The sequence below is a fragment of the Lampris incognitus genome, chromosome 1, assembly GCF_029633865.1.
Source record: "Lampris incognitus isolate fLamInc1 chromosome 1, fLamInc1.hap2, whole genome shotgun sequence".
In the NCBI taxonomy this organism is placed as follows: Eukaryota; Metazoa; Chordata; class Actinopteri; order Lampriformes; family Lampridae; genus Lampris; species Lampris incognitus.
The window spans coordinates 125575123-125590782 of record NC_079211.1 but is presented as its reverse complement, the minus strand read 5'-3'; the positions used below and the strand labels follow the sequence as shown (position 1 = coordinate 125590782).

Genomic DNA, 15660 nt, shown 5'->3' with positions numbered 1-15660 from the left:
GGCTCAACAGCAACACACTTAGACCCTTACATCGGATAAGGAACAGCTCCCTAAAAAATACCATATTCGATCAGTTTTCCATAAAAAAAATGCAAATGTGGTCTTATCGTCAGTTCCTTTTTTTCATATGCATATAGAATTTCCCTAGTTGGTATTAACAATTTACCAAAAAGGAAAAAATCCATTTCAGCATTTGTAAAGCAAATATGTGGCGGAAACTAGGGACTAAACCACGCCCCCAGCTCACAGCCCTGCTGGGGGAGAGGCATAGCCCCCAGTGCCCGCCACACAGTATCCATTCCTTCTATTGTATTAGTTGGCTAGCTTTTTCGTTTATAAACACACAGGAAGGTAAGCAACTTGTCTCTCTGCCTGCAACGTTTGACTCAAACGGTTTTCCATTACAAAGCAGTTGTCATGTGATGAGTTCATCATTATGGGGTCATCTCAGTTTTTTTGAAGGGACTTATACAGTTCTTCCTCCATAGCCTCTTACTCAACCTCTTTACTAATCGATTACTTCATTTACAGTCTTCGTTATCTCAGTTATATACCATCAGCAAGCTGTAAAAAGTATACAAACCAAAAGAACAAATGTTTCCAAAATTTTTTTAATTGCAGTTTGTTACATTTCATACAATTAAAAAGACAAATATGACAATGGTTGAAGGTTACCGATTTCCTACAAAACTGCACACTAATCTCCTACTCATCTCTATTTTTACCCTTGGCACACATGTACAGAAGACATGCCTATCTCTTAATCTATCCTCACTTGGCCATATCTATCAAACTCTGTAAGGATGTGGGGACCCAGGTTTTCTCTCCTTGTACAAAAACTACCCCTCTGTCTATGTAGATGACAATGCGTCCAAATGTGTAAAGCTGTTTGCCCTCATGGCGTTTGGCCACCAGAGGCATGAAAACAATGTTGTTCTCCTCTGCCTTGGTCTGGATCAGGTCTTTGAAGTTGGTGGGCAAGCCAGCACTGATGCCCCTCTGTGCTACATTCTCAGCATCCCTGCGCTCCTGCAGTGCTTCATACTGGAAGTCCTTTCGTCTCTCCGTCTGTGTGAGATATGCAATATTCTCCCTTGCACCCGGCTGCATATAGCCAGCTGCAGACAGACAAGAAGGCAAGTATTTCAGTAAGTTCTGTGATGGTCTGATATAGTAAGACACAATTTTGAATGTTAAAAATGACCATCACTCCCAGTATCAGCTGTGCTCTCCCCCTTTCTCATCTTTGAAAAGTGTGTGGGTGGGGGAGTTTTTGCTACTAGCACAGACAAGAAAGGAGGAGTGGTTGGTTGGGATCAGACCATCTCTCTGATAAGTGGGGGTGATAACATCCATACTCTTTGTTTTGTTTTTGTTTTTTTTGCCATGTGTGATGTCTGTGTGCAAAAGTATTGGAAATATGCATTTAATGGCTGCATGCCTGAGAGAGTTCAGCTAGTAGGAGTGTGATGTTTGCAGATTTATTACAGTAAATGCAGACATAAAAAATTTGCAGAGAAATGTTGAGATTTCACCCAGAACTAGTGTCATTCTTTGAAATGAAGCCATGTGTCAATTTATCACTCAAAAAACTCAAATGTGCAGTTTCTCTTGAATGTAAATTTATACATAAAAGCCCTGAGTGTGATTTGAACAGTGATAAAGAGAGACGAACCCATGCCTGAAGATACTGCACGGTTCATAATGTCCAGTGCCTCGTTGAATTTGTCCTTGATGAGTGGTTGGGCTAACAGTATATCACTGAACATGGTCTTCCAACCTAGGTACCACTTTGTAATTTCTTCATAGTTGGGACTGTTGCTCAGCCATGAACACAGGACCTACAAACAACATAATCACAAAAAGTACAGAAGAATCAGGTAAATAAATATTAGTGTATATGTTGATACATGGTAGGCAAATACAGGTAACTAGCCTTCTTGATTATAAAATTTATTAGCACATTCACTAACCTGCAACCACTTGGGAAAGAAATTTTTGTCCAGCAGGGAAATGAGGCTAGATGGGGACAGCATGCCCTCCCAGTCCATCACCCAGTGGAAGGGCTCCATCTGTTGCTGGTGAGGATTGATAACCAGTTCCCCCAGACAAAGAGCTGTGGACAGTCAACAGGGGTCAGTACATAAAGGAGGGAGAAAGAGAGGGGGGAAGGGAAATGAAGTGGGATAGGATATGATAAGAGGCAGAGCAGGGAAAAATAGGAATAAACTGAACGGAAAGCAGAGCAATATCACATTTTCATTACTGAAGTGGAGAGTGCTGGCCACTGTTGGAGCATACCTAGTTTTGGGATAATATTTTTAACCATGAAAGCCTCCCAGGCTCCTGGGGAAAAAACATCTTTCCATGGCTGTAGAATGAGGCGGGCAGATCCATCGCTTGGATGCCATCTCTGTAGGGCATTGGCAAGTTTGCTTCGGATGGGTGGATAAAGAGGTTCTAGGCGTGATTGGAGAAGAGGGAGCCAAGGATGAAGCCAGGAATGGATGGGCACTGTGTCCGTTAAAGGGTTCCAGGTATCCACCTATTACAAAATCATAATGTACGGTTTTGATGGATGTGAACTTGTTTTTCACACAACATTCACACAAAGACTTGATTACATCAGGGTAAATAAACTTGACCAGTGGAGTACAATTAAAAAAAAAAGTAATATCAAAATGACTGCTGAGATGGGCTCCAGCATCCCCATGACCCTAACTGCAGGATAAGCGGCTTGGATAATGGATGGATAATAGCAAAATGTGTTGCTCTTCATTTAACATGAATGTATATCTATGCTTATATCTTATACACTTATTTATGCTTATATCCAAGCATGCAGACCCCTTCACTTTTTGTACAGTTAATTTCAAATGGATAAAACTGCAATTTTTGTCCATCGATCTACACTCAATAACCCATAATGACAAAGTGAAAACATGTTTTTATACATCTTCACATGGATCTTCAACAGATCACTGGAGCTATGTGAAGTCCCCTCCTGTTTCAAATGCTCCACTATCATCCCGGTCCTCAAGGAATCCTCCATCACTGGATTGAATGACTACAGGTCCATTGCTCTGACGTCTGTGGTTATGAAATCCTTTGAGAGACTGGTGTTGACCCACCTGAGAGACATTACAGGCCCCCTGCCGGACCTCCTGCAGTTTGCCTACCGGGCAAACATAGGTCAGTGAATGATGCGGTCAACACTGGACTGCACTACATCCTGCAAGACCTTGACTCCCCAGGGATGTACGCAAGGATCCTGTTTGTGGACTTAAGCTCGGCGTTCAACACCATCATCTCAGAAGTCCTACTCACCCAGCTCACTGTGCCTGCCTCCACCTGTCAGTGGATCACAAACTTCCTGACAGACAGGAAGCAGCAGGTGACACTGGTGAAAATCACATCCAGCACCCCAACAGTCAGTACTGGCAGTCCCCAGGGATGTGTGCTCTCCCGACTGCTCTTCTTCCTCTACGCCAACAACTGCACCTCAGGAGACCCGTCTGTTCAACTCCTGAAATTTACAAACGGCACTACAGTCGCTGGCCTTATTCGAGACGGAGATGAGTTTGCATACAGATGGAATGTCAACAGCTGGCCCTGTGGTGCGATCACAACAACCTGAAGCTGAACACACTCAAAACTGTGGAGATGACAGTGGACTTCAGGAGCCCCCCCATCACTGCCCGCCTTCACCATACTCAACAGCACTGTGTTAGCTGTGGATTCCTTCCAGTTTCTGGGTTCTACAATCTTCCAGGCATCATCACAATCATCAAAAAGGCTCAGCAGAGGATGTACTTCCTGCCAGTGGCGGCTGGTGCTAACAAGTTTTTTTTTTGGGGGGGGGGGGCGCAAATTACCTTGACACCACACCTGACAGTTGCTTTAATGTCCAGTCACAGAGTTATTGAGGACATAAAGTAACTTTTAACCGTTTGATAATCTCAGCAGTCCTTGGACTGTTAATTTCTTTGTATTATTTGTTTCCTGTTTAGTGTTCATAGAAATGGTTTCACCTATCCATGGTCATTCCTTATATCTACTCATATATTTTCGTAATGTGTGTGTGTGTGGTGTTAGTGTGTGTGTGTGTGTGTGTGTGTGTGTGTGTGTGTGTGTGTGTTAGTGTAGATAGCGGGACCGAAAACTAAAGCACTTATGATCCTAATTCTTTTTGGAGGTGGTAGGTATTGTCTCAGAGAGTAAGGGAAAAATCCCAGAAAATTAAAATTATGCATAATTATGCATAAATATGCAAACTATGCATTTTTCTAAAAATGGCTAAAAACCACTTTTGTCGGCATTTCAGATGATTCTGAGCATCTTTGATTTTTTTCACCTATATAAAAAAAAATTTCTGGGACTTAGAAATGTTTTGGCATTATGCAAAATATATGCATTTTTGCAAAAATGCACTTATGATCCTATTGTTTTTGGAGGTGGTAGGTATTGTTCCAGAGAGGACCAGAAAAATAGCAGAAAATTAAAATATAATTATAACAATTATGCATAATTATGCAAAATATGCATTTTCTAAAAATGGCTAAAAACCACTTTTCTCGGCATTTCAGATGATTCTGACCATTTGGGGGGAGGGAGTTGGAGTGTGGGGGGGTAAACCACTTTTCTCGGCATTTCAGATGATTCTGAGCATTTGGGGGGCAGTGGCGCCCCCAAGGGGTGGCCACGGCCACCCTGATACAATCCCTGGCCCCCGCGCTGGCCCCCCCAGCCACGAGTCGCATTATGCAGAATATGCTTCTGATTATGCATAATATGCTTCTATCTGATATCTTACATTAGGTGCTGTTCATTTAAATCAATAATGTATATTTTTCTTAACTCTCATATTGACAGTTTTCAACTAGCCTATACAGTATACTACAACAGCAGCATAGAATTCCCGAAATTCAGTCATGGTTTTTGGTTTTGGTGTGCCACCCCAAGATTTTCAGTGGCCCCATTTGGCCACCCCGATGAAAAATTTCTGGGGGCGCCACTGTTGGGGGGAGGGAGTTGGAGTGGGGGGGGGGTTTAGGGGCAGGGGGAAGGCGGTTAGCTGGCAGGATGAAGAGGAGGGAGATTTAGACGGGTGGATAACCAAACCGCTACATTGTAGCGGGGTTCTTGTAGTATATACACTCACTGGCCACTTTATTAGGTACACCTTGCTAGTACCGGGTTGGACCCCCTTTTGCCTTCAGAACTGCCTTAATCCTTCGCGGCATAGATTCAACAAGGTACTGGAAACATTCCTGAGAGTTTGGTCCATATTGACATGATAGCATCACGCAGTTGCTGCAGATTTGTCGGCTGCACATCTGTGATGCAAATCTGCCGGTCCACCACATCCCAAAGGTGCTCTATTGGATTGAGATCTGGTGACTGTGGAGGCCATTTGAGTACAGTGAACTCATTGTCATGTTCAAGAAACCAGTCTGAGATGATTCGAGCTTTAGGACATGGCGCGTTATCCTGCTGGAAGTAGCAATCAGAAGCTGGGAACACTGTGGTCATAAAGGGATGGACATGGTCAGCAACAATACTCAGGTAGGCTGTGGCATTGACACGATGCTCAATTGGTACTAAGGGGCCCAAAGTGTGCCAAGAAAATATCCCCCACACCATTACACCACCACCACCAGCCTGAACCGTTGATACAAGGCAGGATGGATCCATGCTTTCATGTTGTTGACGCCAAATTCTGACCCTACCATCCGAATGTCGCAGCAGAAATCGAGACTCATCAGACCAGGCAACGTTTTTCCAATCTTCTATTGTCCAATTTTGGTGAGCCTGTGCGAATTGTAGCCTCAGTTTCCTGTTCTTAGCTGACAGGAGTGGCACCTGGTGTGGTCTTCTGCTGCTGTAGCCCATCTGCCTCAAGGTTCAACGTGTTGTGCGTTCAGAGATGCTCTTCTGCATACCTCGGTTGTAATGAGTGGTTATTTGAGTTACTGTTGCCTTTCTATCAGCTCGAACCAGTCTGGCCATTCTCCTCTGACCTCTGGCATCAACAAGGCATTTTCGCCCACAGAACTGCCGCTCACTGGATATTTTCTCTTTTTCGGACCATTCTCTGTAAACCCTAGAGATGGTTGTGCGTGAAAATCCCAGTAGATCAGCAGTTTCTGAAATACTCAGACCAGCCCGTCTGGCACCAACAACCATGCCACGTTCAAAGTCACTTAAATCACCTTTCTTCCCCATTCTGATGCTCGGTTTGAACTGCAGCAGATCGTCTTGACCATGTCTACATGCCTAAATGCATTGAGTTGCTGCCATGTGATTGGCTGATTAGAAATTTGCGTTAACGAGCAGTTGGACAGGTATGCCTAATAAAGTGGCTGGTGAGTGTATATATTTGTGAAGATTGCTGTGTTGTTATTCCATGCAAGTACATTTAGAGCCACTAGACCAGAGTCAAATTCCTTGGATGTGGAAACATACTTGGCCAATAAAGACAATTCCAATTCTTTCAAATTTATTAAAAATCAAAAACTGAATTCTCTCATTTATGTAAGTATTCAGACCCTTAATTCCGTACTTTATAGAAGCCCCTTTGACAGCAATTACAGCTTCTAAGTCTTCTTGGGTAAGTCTTTACAAGCTTTGCACACCTGGATTTGGGCAATTTATCACAATCTTCCTGGCAGATCCTCTCAAGCTCTGTCAGACTGGATGGGAAGAGTCTGAACTGCCACCTTCAGGTCTCTTCACAGATGTCCTAGGGGGTTTGGCTGGGCCACTCGAGGACAGTCAGAGGCTTGTCCCTAAGACACTTCAGCAGCGTTTTTGTTGTATGCTTCAGGTCGTTGTCGTGCCGAAAGGTGAACCATCGCCCCAGTCTAAGATCACGTGCTCTCTAGAGCAGGTCTTCTTTAAGGACTTCAGTATTTGGCTGCATTCATCCCTCCCTAAATTCCAACCAGTCTCCCTGTCCCTGAAAAACACCCCCATATCATGATGCTGCCACCACCATGCTTCACTGTAGGGATAGTATTAAGCAGGACATAGTGCTTGGAGTTCCGTCCAAACATTTAAATTTTTGTCTCATCAGACCAGAAACATTTTTTCCCTCATGCTCTCGGAGTCCTTTAAATGCTGTTTGGGAAACTCCAAGCGGGCCATGATATGCCTTTCACTCTACCATTAAGGCCCGATTGCTGGGAGTGCTGCTGAAATGGTCATCCTTCCAGCAGGTTCTCCAATCTCTGCAGAGGACTTCCAAAGCCAAGAACCTTCTCGCCTGGTTACTCACTTTGGCCAGACAGCTAACTCTAAGAAGAGTCCTGGTGGTTCCAAACTTCTTCCATTTCACAATTATTGAGGCCAACGTGCTCTTGGGAACACTCAAATCTTTAGAAATGGTTTTATACTCTTGTGCTGATCTATGCCTCACCACAATTTTATCACAGAGGTCAACAGAGAGTTCCTTGTACTTCATGGCTTGGTTTTTGGCCTGACATGCAGTGTGAATAGACCTTTTTTCACAGCAGCCATTTTGACATGAACTAGAGTAAACACAGGAGTTACCAATGATACTAATTAAGGTTCCGTTTCATTAGGGTCAAACAGAGTCAGGGTGCTGCTATTGTGCATGTTGTCTCACTGGAAAGGCTCTGCTACACTAAATGGAACACAACCTTAATCAACTTCATTAATTAAACCTGTGTTTACCTAGTTCCGAGTCAGAATTCATGTCAATATGAATGTCGTAGAAAAAGGTCTTGTGGCATGGTGGCGCAGTGGTTAGCACAGTCACCTCACAGCAAGAAGGTCCTGGGTTCGAACCCTGCAGTTGTCCAACCTTGGGGGTCATCCCAAGTCGCCTTCTGTGTGAAGTTTGCATGTTCTCCCTGTGTCTGCGTGGGTTCTCTCCAGGTGCTCCAGTTTCCTCCCGCAGTCCAAAGAGATGTAGGTCAGGTGAATCGGCCATACTAAATTGTCCCTAGGTGTGAATGTGTTGGCCCTGTGATGGATTGGCAGCCTGTCCAGGGTGTCTCTCCACCTAACACCCAATGACTGCTGGGATAGGCTCCAACATGTGCGAGCCTAAGTTGGATAAGCAGCTTAGATAATGGAAGGGAAAAAGGTCTATTGTGGGACCTTATATACATACTGGTGTGTGCCTTTCTAAACTATGTCCAATCAATTCCATTTGCCACAGGTGGACTCCAATCAAGTTCTATACACATCGCAAGGATAATTAAAGCAAACAAGATGCACCCGACCACAATGTGGAGTGCCACAGCAAACGGTCCAATGAGAGATTTCAGTTTTTGATTTTTAATACATTGCTAAAATAAAAAAAAGGTTTTCACCATGTCATTATGGGTTATTGAGTGTAGATTGATGAAAAAAATTTCCAATTTTATCCATTTCAAATTAAATCTACAACTCATTAAAGTGTGTAAAAAGTGAAAGGGGACTGACTACTTTCTGAAGCAGAAAGAGAGTTCGAGAGACATAGATAGCTAGGATAGATAAGTAGTGAGGGTTTGAACATGTTTAGGCCTTGCCTCTCGCTGTAGGCGAGGTAAGATGAGCTGCTCTAGCAGATGATCCAGTATCCACAGGGGAATCAGTGGGGCCCAGACTTCTACACAGTCCACCATGGGCCCAACCATACGAGGCTGCCAACTTGACACACAAGACCGCATCACTGGGATCCACACTTCCCATAGTAGTCTGGTTCAATATACAAGCACAATATACATGGCATGAACAGGCAATCATGGAATGCAGTACTGCAACAGCATGTAATCCTAGTCATGCAAGATAAATGATATGTATGCACCTAGTATGCACCTATGAGTGTTTGCGTTTGTACAAACTACCTGTGGTAAGGATCCATATTTGCCTCTGGGGCACTAGAGTGGAGTTGCCGAGATTCAAGGATCGCTCTCCACTGACCAACCTCTTCCAGACCATAAGAACTATCCTGTAAGAATCACGAAGAGGAGACAAGATGAGACCTGATAGCTTCATTACTGGTTATGAAGGCAACAAAATTAAGTCGGTGGTTACCCTAAGACACGAGATGGTACAGACACTGAGGGAGTAGCAAGAACATACCTTCAGAGGATCCCATGTACGTAGTTTCTCTTTGAGCAAAGGATGAACCACAGCTACAGCCAGGTCTCCCAAAACCATAGTCTTATATTCTTCATAGTAGTCTGACTGTAAGGTCTCAAAGATCCGAGCACACTCCTAAACAAAAAGCAAGGGAGGCACGCACAAAGATTAACTCCTGAATTTGATACTAAACAAGGAATTGACAAAATTGAACGATGTGGTACTCATAACTCTGTGTGTGTGTACAACTTTGCGTGTTCGCACCTGCATGTGTGAGCCAACATCTATGCCCTATATGTACCTGCAGGCTTGGTCCCTCCCCAGGTGCAGTCTCCCCCGACTGAAAGCGATCCACCAGTTCAAGTACAGACTCCATTCTCTGGATGGTGTCCTCCTCTGCTGCCAGTCTGGTTTGCAGGGCAGAACACTCATGGCTCAGAGATACAACTACGTCTCTCTCATGCTGCAAACGCCTGGCAGACTACAGGAGGTGAAGTGATGACAGAGAGAGAGAGAGAGAGAGAGAGAAAAGAGAGGTATCAGTCAAAGTCAAAGGGAATAGGATGAGAAGAAAAAGAAGAAAACCAGTTTTCCCCCACACATAGGTTTTAGCTGGGTGGGCCAAGGCAAGAAGTAGATAGACAGAGAGACACTGGCATGCATTTTGTGGTGTTCTTGCAAGAGCTCACTGTTTATTGTACAATTATTCTGACTTTCGCTGTTGCTTTGAATTCTATGATAGAAAGCACGCTCTCGCATAGTCACAGCAACCGTGCTGGGCATCATCATTGGTACCTGTTCTCACTTTGGGCTACTGCAATTAGAAATACAGACTAAGTTAAATAAGGTCAGACCATTAACTTTTCATGTTTAGTATTACTAACAGACTGTTTTTGTGCCAATTTGTCACAACCAGCAAAGTGTATTTCAGACCTGTGAGAAACACCGACACATTGAATGTGTCATATGAACAAACTGGTCAGTGGTCCTAAACTACACTACAGAGGTGGATTGGTGGGAACCAAATTGTTGTCTTGGCATTTGATGGAGATGAATGCCTATGTTTCATCTGTTTGTAGCCAAGGATTAGGGATATATGCTCTGTGTTAACTTGAGCAACTACCTGCAATATGTCCTGTTCTGTTAAGTCAATCAGTAACTGTAGGTTGTGTTCCAGTTCAGGGAGCGCAAAACCAGATGCCTTCTGATCTCGCGTAGACATGCTTGGCGGTGCTTCATCCGGAACACTGTGCTTGTTGGTCATCTGACTGTAACTGTAATACACCTTCTGTTCCTTCCCAGTCATATCTATCACCTAAAGACAGAGTGAGAAATGAAATCAGAATTTCCCTTGCATTTTCATCATTTTGCTGATGCGCTTATCTGAAGCAAATCTCAATGTGTGTAACTGTGGATAATGTTCCTTGATCACATATATCATAAGCAAAGTAAAGTGGAAACGTCCAGCTTCACAGTGTCCTAACTCAATTGATGTGAGAAAGGCACTTATAAAAGAAACATTAATATGAGTTTAGCAGAGTTTGGGAGTGAGTCCTTTCTTTCTCACCTTAACCTGGGCCAGCTCTCCAGCTGGGGTTTGTGTAGTCCGTCCTGCCAGCTTGCCTTTAGCCTTCAGCTCCTCTACTGTTCTGTAGGAATACTTGGGCTTCTTCTTCGCTGCGGGACCGCCAGGATCCTTACGCCACTGGCCTAGCTCATTCTGGAACTCCTTCTCAGACAGAAAGTGAGATACAGGACAAACTGATGCATATTGTTTCTACATTAATTTTCTTCTATTTTTCCCCTAGCAGAGGGCCTTTTTTTGGAGGGAGGGGAAAGACTGTGAAATGGAATGTTGCTTAGCACTCTACCTTTTCCTCTTCCTCTTCTGAGTCAACTATGGGAAAGTCCTGAAGACTCTGTGGGGTTCTCTCATTGCCATATGCACCCACTGCCCCCTTGCCCTTGCGAACCTTTGCCTCAATGGGGTTTATAATTCCTGCAGGGATGATAAGGCATTGATTGAAAATATTTAAAATCTATACAATGTAATCAAAGTCCTTTGGCTTTCGTTGTCTTTCATTACATTTAATATCTACCCACCTTGGCTTTCGTTGTCTTTCATTACATTTAGTATTTACCCACCTTGAGCGTTCTTGCCAAGGCCTTTGCCTGGTTGGTAGCCCATCTTCTGCAGCAGTTTCTGTCCAATCCCCTTTGTGTGCTTCTCCCAGCTACCTATGTCCTGCCCTGCCCTGATGCCAGCTGCAAACCTCTGGGGCTGGCTCACACGGAAATTTCCACCCTAGCAAAAGACAATTATTTATTGTTTACAAGGACATAATATTGTTATACAATATTTTGATATTGATAGGACCCTCAATAGGTACTCAAGCCGTGCAAAAATACAAATTCAAATTTACTGTCTGGAGTTTCTTGGGTGCGCGATGAGGGGGAGGGGCGGCCGAAGTTTCATCATCAGAGTCATCATCAGACCCTCCTTCACCTTTCTGCTGCTGTTTCTCATCTGCTGCAGTCTTACGCAGACCTGCACTGATAAAGTTCACTGGAGCAGTATAGTCCTTGGACCTTGAAAACACACACACACACACACACACACATACACACACACAAACTTAATAACTTGAATTATACGATTTGTCTATATATTTCTAAATATCAAAAACTGTTGTTAATGTATACTCAAAAATACACCCATTATTTTTATAAGGATGTGATAAATGGGATCGCGACAGGAACGAGCCCAGGTCTTACTTTTTTCCTCCGAAACTGGGCCTCTCATCATCGTCTGAGTCTCTCTCAGCCCAGATGCCATAAGTGGCCTGTTCCTTGGTCTGTCTGTGTCTGCGACGGTCTGGGTTGAACTCATTGGCCAGGTCCCAATCTGTCACCTCAAAGCTCTCTATCTCCACCCCGTCCTCCTCTTCATCACCTCTACGTCCATACAAGTGGGACATGGACATGCCTGCTATCCTGATTAAGAGGATGTCAAAAGACTGTCAATTCCAAGCTGGCGAATGAGGTATCCAGCTCTTGCAATAAATCTGTTTCATGGTTATGTTGGTAGCTCTTTATAGCTTCTTAAGATTTTATCTCGGTTGAAATTGTGTGAAAGGAAGGGATAACGCGCCCACATTAGTACAGTAACCGTGCAATACCATTAACGCCAAGACAACAGTTGCTATCAGCCAAAGTGAAATAATCAGTAATAAAGTGTATACGCTAATTCTCACTGGTTATTAAACGAGAAAAACATTGTTTGAGACATATCACCTGAAATTTTATTCCCTTTATCCAGTAAAACGGTATAAAATAATTTTCTTGTAATAATAATAGACTAGATTCCAGCTAACTAGATTTAGCTAGCATCGTAGCAAACACACGAAAACAGAAATACTTCCTGCTGTTGCTGCAACTCCCGGAAGTGGTAATCGTGTGTGCAACTCTCAAATCAGTTCGAGGTCTTGCGGATCACGGCACAGACTTTTTGTCAAGAGTATCAATACACGCACCTTGGGAACGCTCGTCTGCAAACTAATGAATCACAGAAAATGTCGGACACGGGAAATGAATGGCAGGTGGCGCGGCGCCGTAAAGGAGCAGCGCACAGGAAATACAAGCCTCTTCAGACTGCTTCAACCATCAAAGATGTGCCAAACACCACAAAGACTATTCACCGGATCAGAGAAACCATGTGAGATTACTGTAGCAGACTTTAACAATGCTACTACCATTGCCTGTTCAGTCTACCTTGTCTTGTTTGAATCAATGTTACATTTTTTTGCTTCCTCTTTAGATCCGAATTGAAGTGTGAAGACTTTTGGCAAGAGTGGAAAGGTGAGTTAAGTTGTGTTATCAGCCAACTATTCTCTATGAAAACCCACTATGTTGAATTGAATTGCTTGCTGCTCATATTCATCCGACAGTCTGGATTTAAGTAGCATGCCAGTGACCCTGCGGTATTCTTACCCCCAGAGCTACTGTGGGTGGCAAGATCAACACTCCCTTCAGACCCATCAGTCGATGGAAAGGCCACTGAGATCCCTTCTAACCATCATAAGAGGCGTGCAGATGGCAAAACATGCCGTAATATGGAGTGTGTGTGTTATGGTCTGGGCTCTTTCTCCTCCTGTGTCTCTGCTCGGTATCAGCTCGCCATGTTGCTACTTCTGCTTGACAAACTACAGGTCAGAGAATGTACATTTCTTCAGTTGGATAACACAATGCGTTACAAATATCCCTATTCTAATCACTTTTCTATGCTTCTCTTTTCTTGCTAGATACCACTGAAGCACTGCTTTGTGTATGATCCTGTGTTCTCATCAGGAGAAAGGGATGTATTGTCAGAACTTGGTCTTACCATACTTACAGAGAATGAGGTCCGTTTTTGCTTTCATCTTGTCAGGTGGGAAGGAAACACATTTGAAGTTGCTTTTAATTATGTTGTATTCTGATTCCATTTGTTGAGGAGGGGAAGCGGTTGACGACTAGCCCCACTCTTTTCTACCTGATGCATTGTGGCAAAGCCCTTTACAACAACCTGTTGTGGAAGAACTGGAGTAGAGAAACACTGCCTTTGTTGACCATTATAGGGAACAGTTTCTCTGGTATACAGGACAGGTGTGTACAAGACTTGACTGAGTATGGGTGATGGTGTTCATATAGTCAGAGAAGAAATGCGCTGATATTTTCTTTCTGTTCTCTAATTAGAATGATTGATCGAGAATTCCAGCGGGACTACAGCTATATCTCTCAAGCTGCAGCTGTGTGTGAGGAGAGACCCCTAAACTGCCCACCCCGTCTGATTGATGTCTTTAATGACACAGCCATTATCACCTTCCCTACAAGTGGCCTCAACAAATTGCCACAGTCATCCTGGGCAGAGCCGCCTGAACCACAGTACCAACACTGCCCTGATCTAGAGATCATACTGAGAGGAGACAGAAAAGAACAAAATACTTGAGCATTTACCAACTCCTTTTTTTTTGGACCCCCCCTTTTCTCCCCAGTTGTATCCAGCCAATTACCCCACTCTTCCTAGCCATCCCAGTCGCTGTTCCACCCTCTCTGCCGATCCGGGGGAGGGCTGCAAACTACCACTTGCCTCCTCCGACACGTGGAGTCGCCAGCCGCTTCTTTTCACCTGACAGTGAGGAATTTCACCAGAGGGACGTAGCACGTGGGAGGATCACGCTATTCCCCCCAGTTCCCTCTCCCTGCCGAACAGGCGCCCCGACTGATCAGAGGGAGCGCTAGTGCAGCGACCAGGACACATACCCACATCCGGCTTCCCACCCGCAGACACGGCCAATTGTGTCTGTAGGGATGCCCGACCAAGCCGGAGGTAACATGGGGATTTGAACCGGTGATCCTCGTGTTGGTAGGCAACGGAATAGACCACTACGCCCCTAGCAACTCCTTTTTTAAAATTAATCAGTCAAGTTTCATAACAGTGACACATTTGAAGTACTTGGCAGTTGAATTTATCCCAAATTTGAGTGCTGCTGAACATCTTGCAATTGATCTATTGACAATTAAGGAGTCAGACATCATCTACAAGAGAATCCCCCTGACCCACCTTTTATCTATCAGACATCTCCTCCTCCTGCACCTGATTCTCCTCAATCTGCCACTTCCAACAACACAATCAAGCTTCAGTAGATTCCTACTATCCCTCATGTTTACTGAAAACACAAGGGCAAGAATATTTGACATTATATACTTTTATATATGCATTTTTCTATGGAAAAATGAAACAAAAACAAAAGATCACTAATTTCTATTCCAACTCTATCAAATAAAAATGTTTATTCTGGTATCTGAAGACAAAAAAAAAAAGCTGTAAAAAGGTGGCATGGTGGTGCAGTGCTTAGCACTGTCACCTCACAAGAGCGAGGTTCCAGAGCCAAGTCCTGATCGAGGTCCTACATGTGTGGAGTTTGCACCATGTTTGTGTCTGTTTCCTTCCACATCCAAAGACATGCATTGTTAGGTACTGCTGTTAGTGTTTCGGACCAAGGCATGGGCCTCAAAACTTGGGTGTTGGCTCCTGGGCATCAAATTTGGCTGCCCACTGCTGCTCGTAATAGTAGGATCTCCCAAACGCACAGACTGAATCTCATTGGGATCGATAAAGACTCTCTTCTTCTAATTGATACAAGGCTAAAGTATTACTTCTTTTGACACAACCTACTCCACCTTATTTAAATGGTAATGAGATCTTTATCTGCTGCGGAAAGCTCTGTCTTTTTTTTCCTCAGTTATGACTGAATGCATTTATTCTGAATTGGTAAATTATACAGATTTTATCTTTCATATTCTAAGTCCAAAATGTGTTGATACAATATCTTTAAAACTTTGTTGAATTACATGAAAAATTACAATAATGTACTGTTAATGTACTGTCTGATGTTGTGTCTTGAATTCCTCATCATCAGTGTTTTTGTTTAGAGTCGTCTACACTTGGATTATGAATTCGGTGTAAAAAGGATTAATTCGCATATGCAGCAAACTTAAATGTTATGGTTCCAGAAACAAGACACCCAC

At 43.7% G+C, this 15660-nt stretch overlaps 2 protein-coding genes across 3 annotated transcripts; one reads left to right on the top strand and one right to left on the bottom strand.

The window, feature by feature from the left end:
- Positions 1–602: 602 nt before the first annotated feature.
- tfip11 (tuftelin interacting protein 11) lies at positions 603–12487 on the bottom strand. Its single transcript, XM_056274641.1, has 15 exons — positions 12388–12487; positions 11869–12087; positions 11517–11682; positions 11239–11398; positions 10965–11092; positions 10661–10822; positions 10217–10408; positions 9395–9574; positions 9094–9228; positions 8856–8959; positions 8538–8706; positions 2302–2545; positions 1974–2116; positions 1676–1841; positions 603–1118 (listed from the first exon to the last, which is right to left on the bottom strand). Exons 2-15 carry the CDS (start codon positions 12075–12077, stop codon positions 772–774), a joined length of 2505 nt encoding a protein of 834 aa, XP_056130616.1. The 5' UTR covers positions 12078–12087; positions 12388–12487; the 3' UTR covers positions 603–771.
- A 103-nt stretch (positions 12488–12590) lies between these two features.
- On the top strand, positions 12591–15502 carry srrd (SRR1 domain containing). Of its 2 annotated transcripts, XM_056274711.1 has the most exons (6): positions 12591–12808; positions 12911–12951; positions 13090–13301; positions 13395–13493; positions 13583–13734; positions 13825–15502. In XM_056274711.1, the coding sequence occupies exons 1-6, from the start codon at positions 12666–12668 to the stop codon at positions 14075–14077; spliced, it is 900 nt and encodes a 299-aa protein (XP_056130686.1). In that variant the 5' UTR covers positions 12591–12665; the 3' UTR covers positions 14078–15502. The 2 variants fall into 2 exon arrangements, with proteins under 2 accessions (XP_056130686.1, XP_056130695.1); XM_056274720.1 differs by lacking the exon at positions 13583–13734 and having other exon boundaries at positions 13395–13519.
- The last annotated feature ends 158 nt before the right edge of the window (positions 15503–15660 follow it).